The sequence below is a fragment of the Arachis stenosperma genome, chromosome 6, assembly GCF_014773155.1.
Source record: "Arachis stenosperma cultivar V10309 chromosome 6, arast.V10309.gnm1.PFL2, whole genome shotgun sequence".
Classification (NCBI taxonomy): Eukaryota; Viridiplantae; Streptophyta; class Magnoliopsida; order Fabales; family Fabaceae; genus Arachis; species Arachis stenosperma.
The window spans coordinates 36918944-36932892 of NC_080382.1; the positions used below are offsets into that span (position 1 = coordinate 36918944).

At 31.1% G+C, this 13949-nt stretch overlaps 1 protein-coding gene across 1 annotated transcript; it reads right to left on the minus strand.

The window, feature by feature from the left end:
* Nucleotides 1-377: 377 nt before the first annotated feature.
* On the minus strand, nt 378-5157 carry LOC130936705 (U-box domain-containing protein 3-like). The gene is made up of 5 exons (XM_057866838.1): nt 4927-5157; nt 3702-3982; nt 3462-3578; nt 1382-3238; nt 378-860 (listed from the first exon to the last, which is right to left on the minus strand). Exons 1-5 carry the CDS (start codon nt 4934-4936, stop codon nt 795-797), a joined length of 2331 nt encoding a protein of 776 aa, XP_057722821.1. The 5' UTR covers nt 4937-5157; the 3' UTR covers nt 378-794.
* Nucleotides 5158-13949: the final 8792 nt, after the last annotated feature.

Sequence of the window (13949 nt, forward strand, 5' to 3'; positions counted from 1 at the left end):
AATTATTAAATATATAAAATTGTAACAAGTGTGAAATAAGTCAAAGATGACATTCTAACTAAGAGATCTTAGATTTAGGGTCTTATAAATAGCTAAAAACCTTTTTTATTGAGATAATGATGACAAATATTTTAGAAATAAAAATTTGTAGAACAAACTCTTTTCCAATCCCATTATATATAACAGAAGAAAATAATAAATTACTGATTTCTTGTATACCCAAAAAAAAAAAAGATATTTTTCTTAAATTATTTTACATAGTAAGTGTTCTACATCACATTTTGCCCAAATACAAAATGAGTTCAATATTACCTATAACCTTTTTTTTCCCCTTAAAATAGAAGGAAATTATGAAAAATTCTAAGATATCACAATACAAGGTACAACAATTTAATGTAGCATATCACAAGAATCTATAGTATATATACAAAAATATGTACACACATCTGTTATGATCTAGAGTAGAATAGTGTCATAGATTACATCTTCAAAGCTAAAATCTTGAGAGAAAAAGTACCCTAACCTCCTCCTAAGCAAAACTCCCAAATATTAGAAAGAAAATTAAAGCCCTTAATTATAAAAGGGGGAAAAATAATACCAAAAAATGATAAGCCACCCCAAGAAAAGAGAAAATAGCTTCACAAATGATACATTCAAAAATTGAGAAAAACAGAATGCAATCAAAGAAGTCCTAGAGTCCTCAACAACAGCTATGGGGGGAACATGATCATCACAGATCAATTTAAGCCAATAAAAATGGGGTAATGAGATTTGAAATAACCAAAAATTTGCCATCATGATTTTCCCTTCGCGGCAGCTCCTTCGCGCTGATTGCGAAAATGACTGAGAAGTTGTTGTGCCTGCGTGAATGCAACCAACATATTAGCATCTTTTCTTGCACATTTTGAACTATGCTCATGACATTGTTTGTTAAGATAATGAGAACTTAAGACACCATTTTTAAGGTTTCTATTTTATTACCTTTAGGAGAAGTGTTCACTTTTAGGAAGCTACTCTAAAGTGAGACAGTTGATAAAGTGAAAAAGTGAGACTCGAATCATCCTTAAATCAAGATAGTGAAGCTCACAAATAATATATAAAAATTACAAATTCAATGGTGATCGGGCCTTCACTTTCCCACTTCACCAATCTCCTTACTGTAGAGCATATATTGGAAAGATTTGCGCAATTAGTTTCAACAAAATGAGTACAGGACATGGAGATCTAAAAGAAGATTCATAGCAGGCACTATAGGACAAGTCTTAGTTTGTGTTGTTTCCAACAAATGCGTGGATGATTATGATTCGCCCCATGGTTTTCGAGTTTAGATAATGAAAATGCAAGCATTATTAATGTTGAGTTGAGTGGGATAATTTCATACCTTTTCCTTGGCTCTCGGCGTACCGGATTGAGATAATGCAACTAGGGAAGGTACAGCTCCTTCTTGCAAAACAAGAATACAAAACTTGGTACTATGAAGGCATAACTGTAACAGAACAGAAGCAGCATTCTCCTTTCCCCTATGTGAACCTGTTTCAACAATTTCAACTAATAAGGGGATGCCTCCTTCCCTTGCGATTTCTATCCGGCCCTCTGGAATTGTTGACAGGTTTGACAGAAGTGCAACAGCCTTGTCAACCATTCCATCCGCAGAGTCCATCAACCGAACCAGAAACTTCACAGCTCCAGCTTGAACTATTCGAGCTTTGTTATCATGAAATATTGACAAGTTAAATAAAGCAGTAGCAGCATCCTTTTTCCCTCTAAGAGTTCCCCAGGCAAGAAGATCCACCAAGGCTTTGACTGCGCCGGATCGGCCGATTTTTTCTTTGTTGTTTTCTATTACAGAGAGGCTGAATAGTGCTGCCGCAGAATTTTCTTTGGCACCATCATTTCCTGTCTTCAAAACATGGATAAGAGGTTCTATGGCTCCAGCTTCCATAATCAAAGTCTTGTTATCTTCATTGATTGACAAATTTAACAGAGCTGTCACAGCATGCTCTTGTGTTATCTTCATGTCCGAATACAGAAGCAAAAGTAAAGGCTCAACAGCCCCACACCGCCCCACAATAATTCGGTTTTCCATGTCATTCTTTGTAAGAAGCCTCAATTCTTCTGCAGCCATGGTTTGCACTTCAACTGATTGGCTGCGAAGTTCTTCGATCAACTTATTAACATGAGATGAAGTGGCCACTTCACCGGCCTCCGAGTTCAATATAGGATGTGAATCAACTCTTGAATCATTTTGTTTAGCACTAGTATTAATGTTATTATTGTTCATAATAATATTACCATTTCTCGTCCCTTGGATTCTCGATGCAGGACTTTGTTTGTTTCCAACAACACTGTCAACATTTTGCGGCTTATCGGATACTCCGGACACCTGTCCTGAAACTGGAAGTATGCAATCAGTACTAGATATTGAACTGGAAAATGATGATTCACTTCTGCTGTGAACATCGGATGATTGCTGATCACATCTTTCCACTGTTCCGCTCCGGCATCCATTATACTCTTCACTTGATCTGACAAAATTATCACCCTTTGGTTTCTCATTTCCATTTCCATTTTGAAGAGATGACCTTGAGATGGAATCGATATTCATAGACTTGAAACCACATTTATTAGCTAAATCATGAGGCAATGAATGATCTGCAGGGGTTGTGATACAAGAGGATTTATCGAGCAGCGAGTTACTACAAAGCTTGACACTGTTTTCCTGACACCAATTTGCAATCATAGCTTTGACAGTATAATTGGCAGTAAGATTCATATGATTGAGCTTCTGACGAGTCTTGGGACAAACATTTAGCCCGTTATCTAGCCACTTTTGGATTGATTGCCTGTCATATGTTTGACCCGAAGCCACAATAACAGGATCCATCATGAGTTCCAATGATAAAGGGCAGCGGAAGTATGGAGGGATTGAGAGACCGGTTTTGACTTCAAGGGACTCAATTCTCATTACATAATCGCGTAAATTGCGGACAAGATTCACAATTTCATTGATTTCATCCAAGTCCCCTTTCATTTTATTGACTTCAGCATTCAACCTTTCCTTTTCCACGACGATACTTTCTTTCAAGAGCTCCTCGTTTGAGGTCAATTTTAGTAACTCAGCAATTTCCTTCAGAAGCTCGTTGGAAGGTTGAACATTATCTCTTTGGTTTCTTAGTGCTTCTTCTATATAAACCATTGCTGTTTCCTTCTTGAGACACTGAAGTTCCTGGATATAGTTCTGAAAAGGTTGCTCGAAATTAGGCTCGTACTTGTATCAATCAACAAGACAGGAAGAACCAAAAAATAATGATAGAAAAAAGAGACAATGGCTATTCCAGCCAAATACACGATTTTTTTCGAGAAAATAAGATCCTACTATGTTTGGGAGGAGTATGCAAATCAACTAGAAACAATCTTATCAAATACAAATCCAAAGATGTAACATCAAACACTGAACATACCTGAAGATTAGCCAAAACCGAAGCAGATGGAGGTGACTGTAGGGATCTAACTATCATGTGACATATGTCAAGTGATGTGCTCTGCAACTTAATCAACAATGTGCTGCTTTGAATAACCTGAAAACAGAAGAATCCGAAGCAAGCAGTTAAGAGGAATTAGCAGTTCACAACAAGAGGCATAAGATCATATGCTAGTTCGGAACATAAGTTATGACTACAAGAATATAACCCTTCACTTACACTAAGAATCTTGCTCATCTTTGGACCCCATTTTTCGATGAAGTCTCTAGCTTCATTGATCCGAACATCCAATTCTTCACACTCTTTAGACATATTTTGGTGAAACGGGAGTTTGTAGTCCATTACATCATCAAGCACTGGCTTCAGTCGCTTTAACACCCCGACCATATTATGACAGATCTTCTGAAAAGGCGCAGGCTTCACGATTTGGCAAGAAACCAGATGAAGGAATCGAGATATGCTGTTGATTAGACATTTCACTGAAGTTGTATCTGTTTGACCTGTTTATGTGAAATCATACAACAAAATGTCAGACAAACAAGAAAGGAATTGCCTCATCGTATAAGACGACGTGTGGTGAGTGTTATATTCATTTTAAAACAATTAGTGACTATAACATGAAGGGGAGCCTTGGAGCAATAGTTGAGTTGTCTCCGTGTGACCTCAAGATCACGGATTCAACTGTGAAAACAGACACTGATGTAATTATCAGGTTAGGCATCATATGCTTCACACCCTTTGGGTGCAGCACATCCCCGGATCCTGCGTTAACGTGAGATGCTTGTTCACCAGGTTGCCTTTTTTTAGTGACCACAACATATTCCAATGGATGAAAAACTCCAATACTGAATAACATTCTAATCTAACTACAAAACACATGTCTCTCATCATCCAAAAACACAAATCATGACTAGCTAATAATTCCAATAAATAAGCATATGTCCGAATCTCGAGCTCAAAACAGACATCATAGTATTCATACACAAGTTTTGATGAAACCAACATCAACCAAAAGCAAATCATAGAAATTGGAAAGAAAGCAGAAAGCCAACTGATGAACCTAATTCAACTTTTCAACTCAAATGCATTTCTTCATCTTCCATTAACCATGTAAGTAAAAGCATTCCATATTTGCCCTCTCTTCTTGACAACTTCACCTCATTTTACATTCCACCGACCAAAATGGAAACTATGAATCATTCATTATTCATTTCATTAAAACCAATCTAACTAACAGCAAAAGCTACAAACTATTGTTTGACATTTTCAGCAAACATTTCCACACAAAGTTCATATTTTTGTTGAAAATGACAGAAGTACTTGGATCCCTTAACAACACAGGAAAAGGGTACTAATAAATCCTCATAAAATGAAAAAACAAATTAAAAAGATTCCATTTTTGGAACAGAAAGAGGAAATTTTCGGATCACTGCAAAATGCATACCTATATGCATGGTTCTGAAGCTCAAAAATGGAAAAGGGGAATGAAGAACACACAGATCCTGATCAAACTTCAAACCATGTGAGAAAGAACAGAAGCTTCCAAGACTATGATGTGATTCATCAATGGCTGTTCAATGAAAAAGGCATTTTTTTCCCCTTCAAAATTCGTCTTCATTCATTCATTCATTCATTTCATTCCCAACAAATGCTGTGTGGAAAGCCTGAGAGAAAGGAAGAGGGACCAACAACAGCAACAACTCCAACAAGAAGGGATTTATTTTATTATTATTTTTTTTTTTTGAAGAAATTATTGAATAATGAAAAAAAAAAATTTAAAAGGGTTAATGAAGTGGGTCCTTAATGTTATACATAGATAGTTAGATACTGTAGAAAGATTTGTCGTTTTTTCCTTAAAAAAATGAAAAAATAAAAATAAAAATAAAACATAAGAAAATAATTATGGATGTAAGGTCTATTTTTTATAATTGAAATTAAATGAATAGTCAATTTTGCTTTTTGAATTTAAATCCCTAACTTTTGTAACTTTGTTCTATTTGACAACTGGTCAACTGCTAGTGAAATGTGGACGATTACATGTTATTATGTATTAATTTGTATTGGTTGAGTAATCAATTTATTCGTTTGTTTAAGTAAGTATAGAGGATTCGAATAATATGTTGACTTGAAAAATATCGAGAATAACAAATAAAGTAACTATATGTACTGTATATATGTTTATTTTATTGAAAAATTTTAGTTAATAAGTGCCTTTTATTAAGGTGTTCAATGTAAAAGAAAAACTTTAAAAAATATTAGAAACCTAGAAAGTTTTTAAGGTTTTTAAAACATCTATTGTATTGAAAATGTATAAAAAAAACTTTTTTAAAAAATAATAACGTTGACAATTTGTTAGCAAAACACTTGTTAAAATAACAATATGATTTATGTAGTTAATAGAATTAATTTTAATAATAGTGAGTTAATATAATAGTTATTACTCAATTATTAAAAATAATTTTAAATTGATATTGACATGTAATAATCATAAATTTCAAAATTTTTACTTAATAATTAAAAATAATTTTAACATTGACATCATTTAATGGTATTCAATATGTTATTTGGCATTCAATCATAACACTTAATTATATCAAAATTAATACACATCAATTAAGCCATATTAACCAACTTTAAATATTATATTACTATAATTAAAATATCCAATTAATTCATACTTTTTCTATTATATTTTTATCTTATTATGTTATCAATGATAATGTTCATTTTTTTATTTTAATGAAGAAGAGAAAAAAATTGATTGCTTAGTGATAATTTTGCATTTAGATTATTAAGACACTCGTTATCCTTCAAACCATTATCATCTTTTGGAACCAAACAATTTTTTCTTTTACACTTTTTTTCTCTTTTCATTTGACAAGAATGGAAATAGTGCCAAATCTCAACTACTTCTGCGCTATTTGATACGCTGTCTCATATCTTTGGACTGTTTGGTAGAAAAAGTTTTAGATAATAAATTCTTTAAAGAAATATGGAAATGCAGCTGAGTGATAGGAAATTATTTTTAAAATTCGATCTTATTCTTCAAACTACCTACAAGATAACAACTAATAAGAAATTAAGCATAATTTTAAAAATCAGACCGAAGTTTTACTAGATTAATTGAAAATCAGCTATCAGTACAATTCGATGTAAAATAAAAATCGTTTGTCAATAAATTGGAAAAATCAATTAAAATATCGGTAATTAAAATAATTGACTAATTTTTTAATAATTAACTAATATAAAATAATAAAATATAAAAAAATTATTATTCTAAAAAAATTATATATTTTATAAAGTTTTACATGTTTGATAACCGATTTGATTATCGAAAAATTTAGATTAAGTGATTGATTACTTATGCGATTCAACTATTGTTAAAAAAATAAAAAATAAAAACTTTTAATTAGTAAGTGAATCTTAAAAAGTTTCAAGTGAATTGAGAAGGAGGTTAAATTAAAGAAATATAAGTGATAAATACTTTTTTAGATTATATGTAGCAAAATTGATAAATAAAAAATTAATTTTGTTTTTGTTTTATTTCGCGATAGGAGAATAAAACAAAATGACAGGTTATGAATTTTAGGGAAGAAGAAAAGTAACATCACAATATATCATAGTTCGGTCATAAAGTGTAATATAACTTATGTGTAGTTTCCACTGCAACGATGGTAGAATTTTTACTATAATCAAGATTGATTATAAATATCAATCTCAAAAGATTCACATTCTTATAAACCACCTAAACTATCACAAATTTAGTAAATCACTTAAATGTTAATCCAACCTAGTTAAGAAAAACCAAGTGTACTCTAACCAATACACTTTCGAACACAAACATTCAAACAATTATTGAATTTTGGCTTTTGTATAAACTCTTCCCTTTATCTTTTTTATTTTTTAAATTAATCTTAATTTTAGACACGAGAACAAGAATACATTTAATATAACAAAAAAATAGGCTTATGTATCAAATCAGATTTTATTTCAAAAAATGTCTTTTTTTTCTTGTCTTCATTTTTCTTATGTAGATATTGATATACTCTTTTTTTAAAAAATAATTAATTATGTTTATTATCATAAGATACTAAATTAATTCTTAACTTAATAATTTCTCTCTTAATGATAAACATGATTAAATTTTTAAACAAAGAGAGAGAATAGAGAAATTTTCTTAAATTTCAGCAAGCTCTTCCTCTTTATGGGCACCAATAAAGAGATGGTGCATATCATAGTAAAGTATAAAATACATATGCCAAAAAATAGTTAGTTTAATGATAAAAAATAAAAGGATAAATAAAATAAGAATTAAAATTGAATAGAAAAGATAAATTATAATTGAAATAGAAACAAAAATGTTAGGTTGAAATTGAATAAAAATAAATCATTTTATTTTTTATCCAATTTCTTGATATAACAAGAAAGAGATTTTTCAACCTAACTTATCCATATCATAGTTTGAAAATTGCTTCTATTCAATGTTCTGTGCAACAAGAGATGAACTCACTCAACCTCACTTGTCAACATCATAGTTTCATCACTAAACCAAAAAGTGTTTTGACACCTCTAATCACTCAATACGTGGTTACAATAGTTAAGGAGGTATTTATAACTTCGTTAAAACAAAAAAATATCTTAAAGCCCATAAATATGAAGTCCAATCTAATAACTAAATAAACAAAAATCAAAATATATTAAAATAAACTAATAATATTTAATCTCATCATATCATGAGCATTTAAAACAGGTATCATTCTCCTCCTCTTTAAAAAAGATTCGTCTTTGAATCTTATAGTTTAAAAAAGAGTATATGAAAAGGAACAAAGATAATTTTTTATTTTTGTATTTTTCTCTTCTTTTTTTTTTTTTTGCACTGTATACTTTTTTATTTTTTTAATATAAAATCAACGAAAATGCAAGATAATAATGAAATACAAACAAAAAGATAAGAACACAAAGAAGGACGTGAGAGACATTGAAGTCTATTTTTATTATTTTTTAATACAAAAAGAACAAACATAGATTAATAAGGATTAATTTAATACCTAAACTCTAATACCAAATGATAAGAAATAAAAGGATAAACAAGATAAGAATTAAAATTGAATAGAAAAGATAAATTGTAATTGAGATAGAAATAAAAAGTTGAAATTGAATACAAAGAGAATCATTTTACTTTCTATCCAATTTCTTAATGTAACAAGAAAGGGACTTATCAATCTAACTTGTCCATATCATAGTTTGGAAATTGAATCGAAGGAACTTCTAAACTTTCTATCCAATTTCTTGTACAGCAAGAGAGAGACTCACTCAATCTCACTTGTCAACACCATGGTTTAATCACAAAACTAAAAAGTGCTTTGGCACCTCTAATTACTCAATACTACGACTACAATAGTTAAGGAGGTATTTATAACCTCTTATTATGTTAAAACAAAGAAAACCCTAAAACCCATAAATATGAAGCCCAATTTAGTAATTAAATAAATAAAAATAAAAATACATAAAAATAAATTAATATGGCACAATCATTTTTCAAATATTCATTTGTTGGAGTTATTTATTTTTTCTGGTCAACCTGTGTAGAGGGGCTTCTTTAGATGCTGGTGATGACACCTTTTCAAGTGGGATAATTAGAACAAATATTAGAATATTGATGGTTGACCTAAACATACCATCTGACAGTAGGCAAGAGGGGTCAAATCCTGAGAATTCTAATGATATAATGTTGCAAGCAGATTTTAAAAGCCATGAAGGTTCTACGATTAGAGACCCAATAGCGGATTCTTATCAAGTTAACCCTATATCTGATGATGAGGAGGTATAGGCTGAACCCGTGGATATACCTAATGAGGAGGAGGAAGAGATAAACTATTTCATAGACTCACATTTTGCACTGACACAACCTGCTATTTCTCAACCGTACAATCATTCTGCACACTTTCATTGAATCTCGAGGCAATAAATCAAGATTGTTCTTTTGGTTAAGGAGGTTTCGAGAATAATCTGATCAATGAATTTGAAATTGAGTAACAATTTGAGAATAAAAAAATTATTTGGTAATTAAGATGTATAGTATCAGCAGGACCGTGAATTATAAAATATTAGAGAGTAATCACTTGAAGTATATTGTATAGTGCACTAAGTTTGGGACGGGTTGTCAATGAAGCATATATATTTCTTATTGCCAAAAGCACAAAAAAAATGGGAGATGACGAGATACAATGACCCTCATTATTGCATATAAATATTAATAGGCCAAGACCATCGAAGGTTGGACTCGAAGGTGATAGTTAAACACATATTCACAATGGTCAAAGCCAATCCAACCATTAGCATAAAAGTTCTACAAGGATCTATTGAGAATCACTTTAGTTACAGAGCATCGTACAGAAAATTTTGGCTTGCAAAGCAAATAGTTGTCGCTAGGATATATAGAGATTGGGAGGAATCATACAACGAACTTTCTAGGTAGTTATTCGCAATGCAGATGTACTTACCTGATAAAATTTATTACATTACCTTTAGTTACATATGCTGAATTAAATGTTGATATGTTTTAACAACTATGGTGATTAAGGTACTTGAGTGCAATTTGTAACATAGCCTTGGCATGATAATAATGATAGTGCTATGTTTCATCGGGTGTTCTTGACATTTTCTCTCTATGTAAAGGCTTTCAAGCATTGCAAATTATTTATCTCTATTGATGACACTCACTTGTATGGTAAATACAGAGACACCCTGCTTATGGCAATCGTTCAAGATAGCAATTCAAACATACTGCCTATTGCATTTGCTGTGGTTGATAGAGAGATAAAGGAAGCTTAATCATTTTTTCTATCTTACCTCAGGCAGCAAGTCACACCTTAGTCAGGCCTCTTGGTGATTTCTGACATGCACAAGTCGATTATTGTTGCGCTAAACGCTGATGGAAGTGGTTGAAAATCAATGCATGCCTTCTAAGCCTTTTATATAAGACATATTGTGGCCAATTTCATGACGCACTTCAAGAACAATACAAGGCCTTGAAAAAGGTACTCATCAACATAGCATCTTTAAAATCACATAAGGAGTTTGTTCACTACTTTGGTAGATCGAAGGAGGAGAATATCAGAATCACAAACTAGCTAAAGGAAATGCCACGTTCACAATGAACGCAGTATGCTAATAAGGGCCGTAAGTTTGGGAACCTGACCACAAATATATATGTGTGCATTAACAATGTCATGAAAGCTACTCGCAATCTGCTAATAACAGCTCTTGTCAAGTCAACTTACATCCGGCTGGGTAAGCTTTTTGTGAGGAAGGCACAAAGACTCAAGCACAGCTTCAAGTGGGTATTGAATCCTCACGGACACTAACAAAGGCAATTGAGTTCAACTCGAAGCACATGAACACCACGAATTCTTACCAGTTCGATCGTTCCATATCAACTTGCACTGTTGAGGAGTTAGTAGCAGCGCCAAACTCTAGACATCAGAATTATCAAGTATTACTCAATGAAGGTAAAGGTCTAGGCTCAACGATGCCAACACAGTTGAATTCCAAGACAACTAACCACAACGATCCAGATCCTCCAAAAAGGCAACCACCTCATGTGAACGCGAGAGTCAAACGTGTTCAAAAATAATATGCCCCTTATGATCTGCATGATGTAGTCTTGGGTGTACTGCATCAGTCGCTCCTTCGTCAGCTTTGCCTCCAAATCCCGACATATAGTACCTCTTAACCATGATAAGTTGACAATTCACTTGTTCTGTGCTTATTTGTGATTGGGCCAGGATACAGCTCCAAGCATCTGCTGATATAAATCTTTCATAGAACATCCCTCATAAAAATGTTTCCATCCACCTATACGACTGTTCACAGGATCCCCATCAATATTAAGTCTCAGGTGATAGGTCATGTTCTGTAGGATAATGGTCATCTCCTCATAGAGTAGGAGAAAAGTATGTAATTCAGAGTGCTATCTCTCGATCAAAGCAGATACTAATACCTAGTTATGGTCTCACTCAATCATATAGAACACGTGCTCAAATCTAGCACGTCTGAGGTGTGTTATGACATCCTTGTTGGGCTCACCAATAAATTTTGTCTCGTTCGTAAGTAAAGGTGGGTGTACAAGCCAGTCCGGTTCATTTAGCTTAGACCATAACGGATTAAATATTAACGAATTGAGCCAGGCTAGCTCATAATGTATATGGGCTGCTTTGAGAAATGATTTATTCGCATTGCGTAAAATTCATGAGTTATGGCTAAAAAGTTGACAAGAGAATGGACTATAGAATAAGGCACAAATCTTACACAATAATAAATTGATATTTATGCCAATTTTAGGTCTAATAAAGAATTAAAAAATAAATACTAAGGTGAAAAAAAATAAGTTTTAAATGGGTTGTCAGTTTTTGACCCATATAAATACATTTTTGTTTATATTATATATACTTAAAGTGGGATAATGGATTGACCGGCTAAATCGCACGCAGGTTTAACCCGTTTAATCCATGAGTTAAATGGTGCGGATTGAAAATTTTATTAAAATTACGAATAAAAAAATAGAGGATTTAAGTGGTGCGGATTACGGATTAAACGAGTTGACCCATGAATCATGACCCGTATATCAACTCTATTCATAAGACCCTGGTATCCTAATAAAAAAAAAGCAAACTTATATAAAATTGAACCTCCAAATAGTACAAATTTTATACTCATTAAAAACATAATTTAGATGTTATATTGATTATTTAAGTCTACCAATAATATAATCAATCTGATCTAATCTATAAAAAATGTCCTCGTAGCTTAACAAATTTTGTTCTATCAAACTAAAAAAATATTAAAAATTAATATCAATAATGGGATAAGATTATTATAACATATTAAACATAACCTATAAAAATAAAATAATTAGAACATATTAATTCGACATAAAAATTTTAAATCAAATATTAAATCTACAATATATCTAGTATTATCCAATATAAAATAATCTAAATTAAATATAATATTACCTAAACTAAATACACTTTAGGTAAAATACTATTTTGATCCTCAATGTTTAGGTCAAATTTTACTTTGATTTTTAACGTGTTAAATGTTCTATTTCGATTTTCTAAAAAGTTTTAAAATATTGTCCCACAGTTAAATTTGACACAAACAATTAGCATTTAAGAGCTAATATCACGTTCGATTTCAATACGTAAATAAATTTGATTCACCAATGATCGCTAATGTATAAATTTTTTCGTTAATTATTTGAATTAAATTTAATAGCTAGACAATATTGATTACATTTGAAATTTTTTTGAATTGAAATAGAATGTTTGAAACGTTAAATATCAAATTAAGAATTGGTCCAAATATTAGGAATTAAATTAATACTTTATCCATATATTTTATAATCATTATCTATTCATTTATTATCTAAATAGTTAATTTTACAATATTTAAAAATTATTTTTATATAATATCTATCTAAATTTTTAAATATAATAATATTATTTTAAAACAAAATTAAAAAAAACTTAAAAAAAAAAGAGAAAAAAGAAAACTTACAAGTTGAAGTGTAAGTGAAGGGTGAAATTGAAGAAGAGAAGATCAGAAGATGCAGTAAGAATAAAGAACAAATTGAAGTGCGAGTGAATTTAGTCGGACCACTTTATATAATTGGACGAACTTAGTAAATTTTGTTGATGGATTTGGTGAATTTAGAGCATGCGAAAAGTTTGTTGTTGACCTAGACGAACTTCATAAAATTTTCTCAAGTTTGACGTTGTAATAGACGAATTTATTTACACTATATTTGATTTGAGAGAAAATGAGTGGAAAGAAAATAGATGGAAAGAAAATGAATGGAAAATGATATTTGATTTTGTTAGCAAAAAAAATAGAAAGGAAAAAATTTTTTTTTTGTATGGTCCCACTAAAAAAATTTTCTTTCCCTTGCAAGAAAGAAAAGAAGAAAGAAAATGCTATATTTTTTATATTTTCAATACTATCCTTACTTATATTATTATTAACAATTATTAATATAAATTTAGTTTTAATATAGTATTATAATAGAGATTCATATTTAAATAGTATATGTATTAGATAAATAATTTAAATCAAATATATAAAATTATAATATTTTATAATGTTTATAAAATGTAATAAAACATGAATAAATAAAAGGTGAGTTCTCTGGTAGCTTGGATAATGGTGCTAATGGTAACTATATTTTGAACCGCAAATGGTGTAGTAATATGTGGTAAAGGTAGGTTGAGCATAACGGCATTGCTGTCTCACTGAGGAAGAGATAATTAGAGGTAATTGTGGTAATTTATGTGAATTTACTGCACGAAGGCATTTTTGTAATTTTACACCTGGAAAATGATTTTTTTTTCCGACGTAGGCCTCCGATTGGATCTCGCAAGATATCGCTGGCGAAGATCAACTCCACTTTTGCCTCCATGAACGCAC

Excerpts from the sequence above, each read along its gene's own strand:
- LOC130936705 (XM_057866838.1), bottom strand. Across the intron at positions 3,239-3,461 it reads CGGTTTTGGCTAATCTTCAG|AACTATATCCAGGAACTTCA; the intron begins GTATGTTCAGTG and ends CAACCTTTTCAG. Across the intron at positions 861-1,381 it reads CGCCGAGAGCCAAGGAAAAG|GCACAACAACTTCTCAGTCA; the intron begins GTATGAAATTAT and ends GCATTCACGCAG.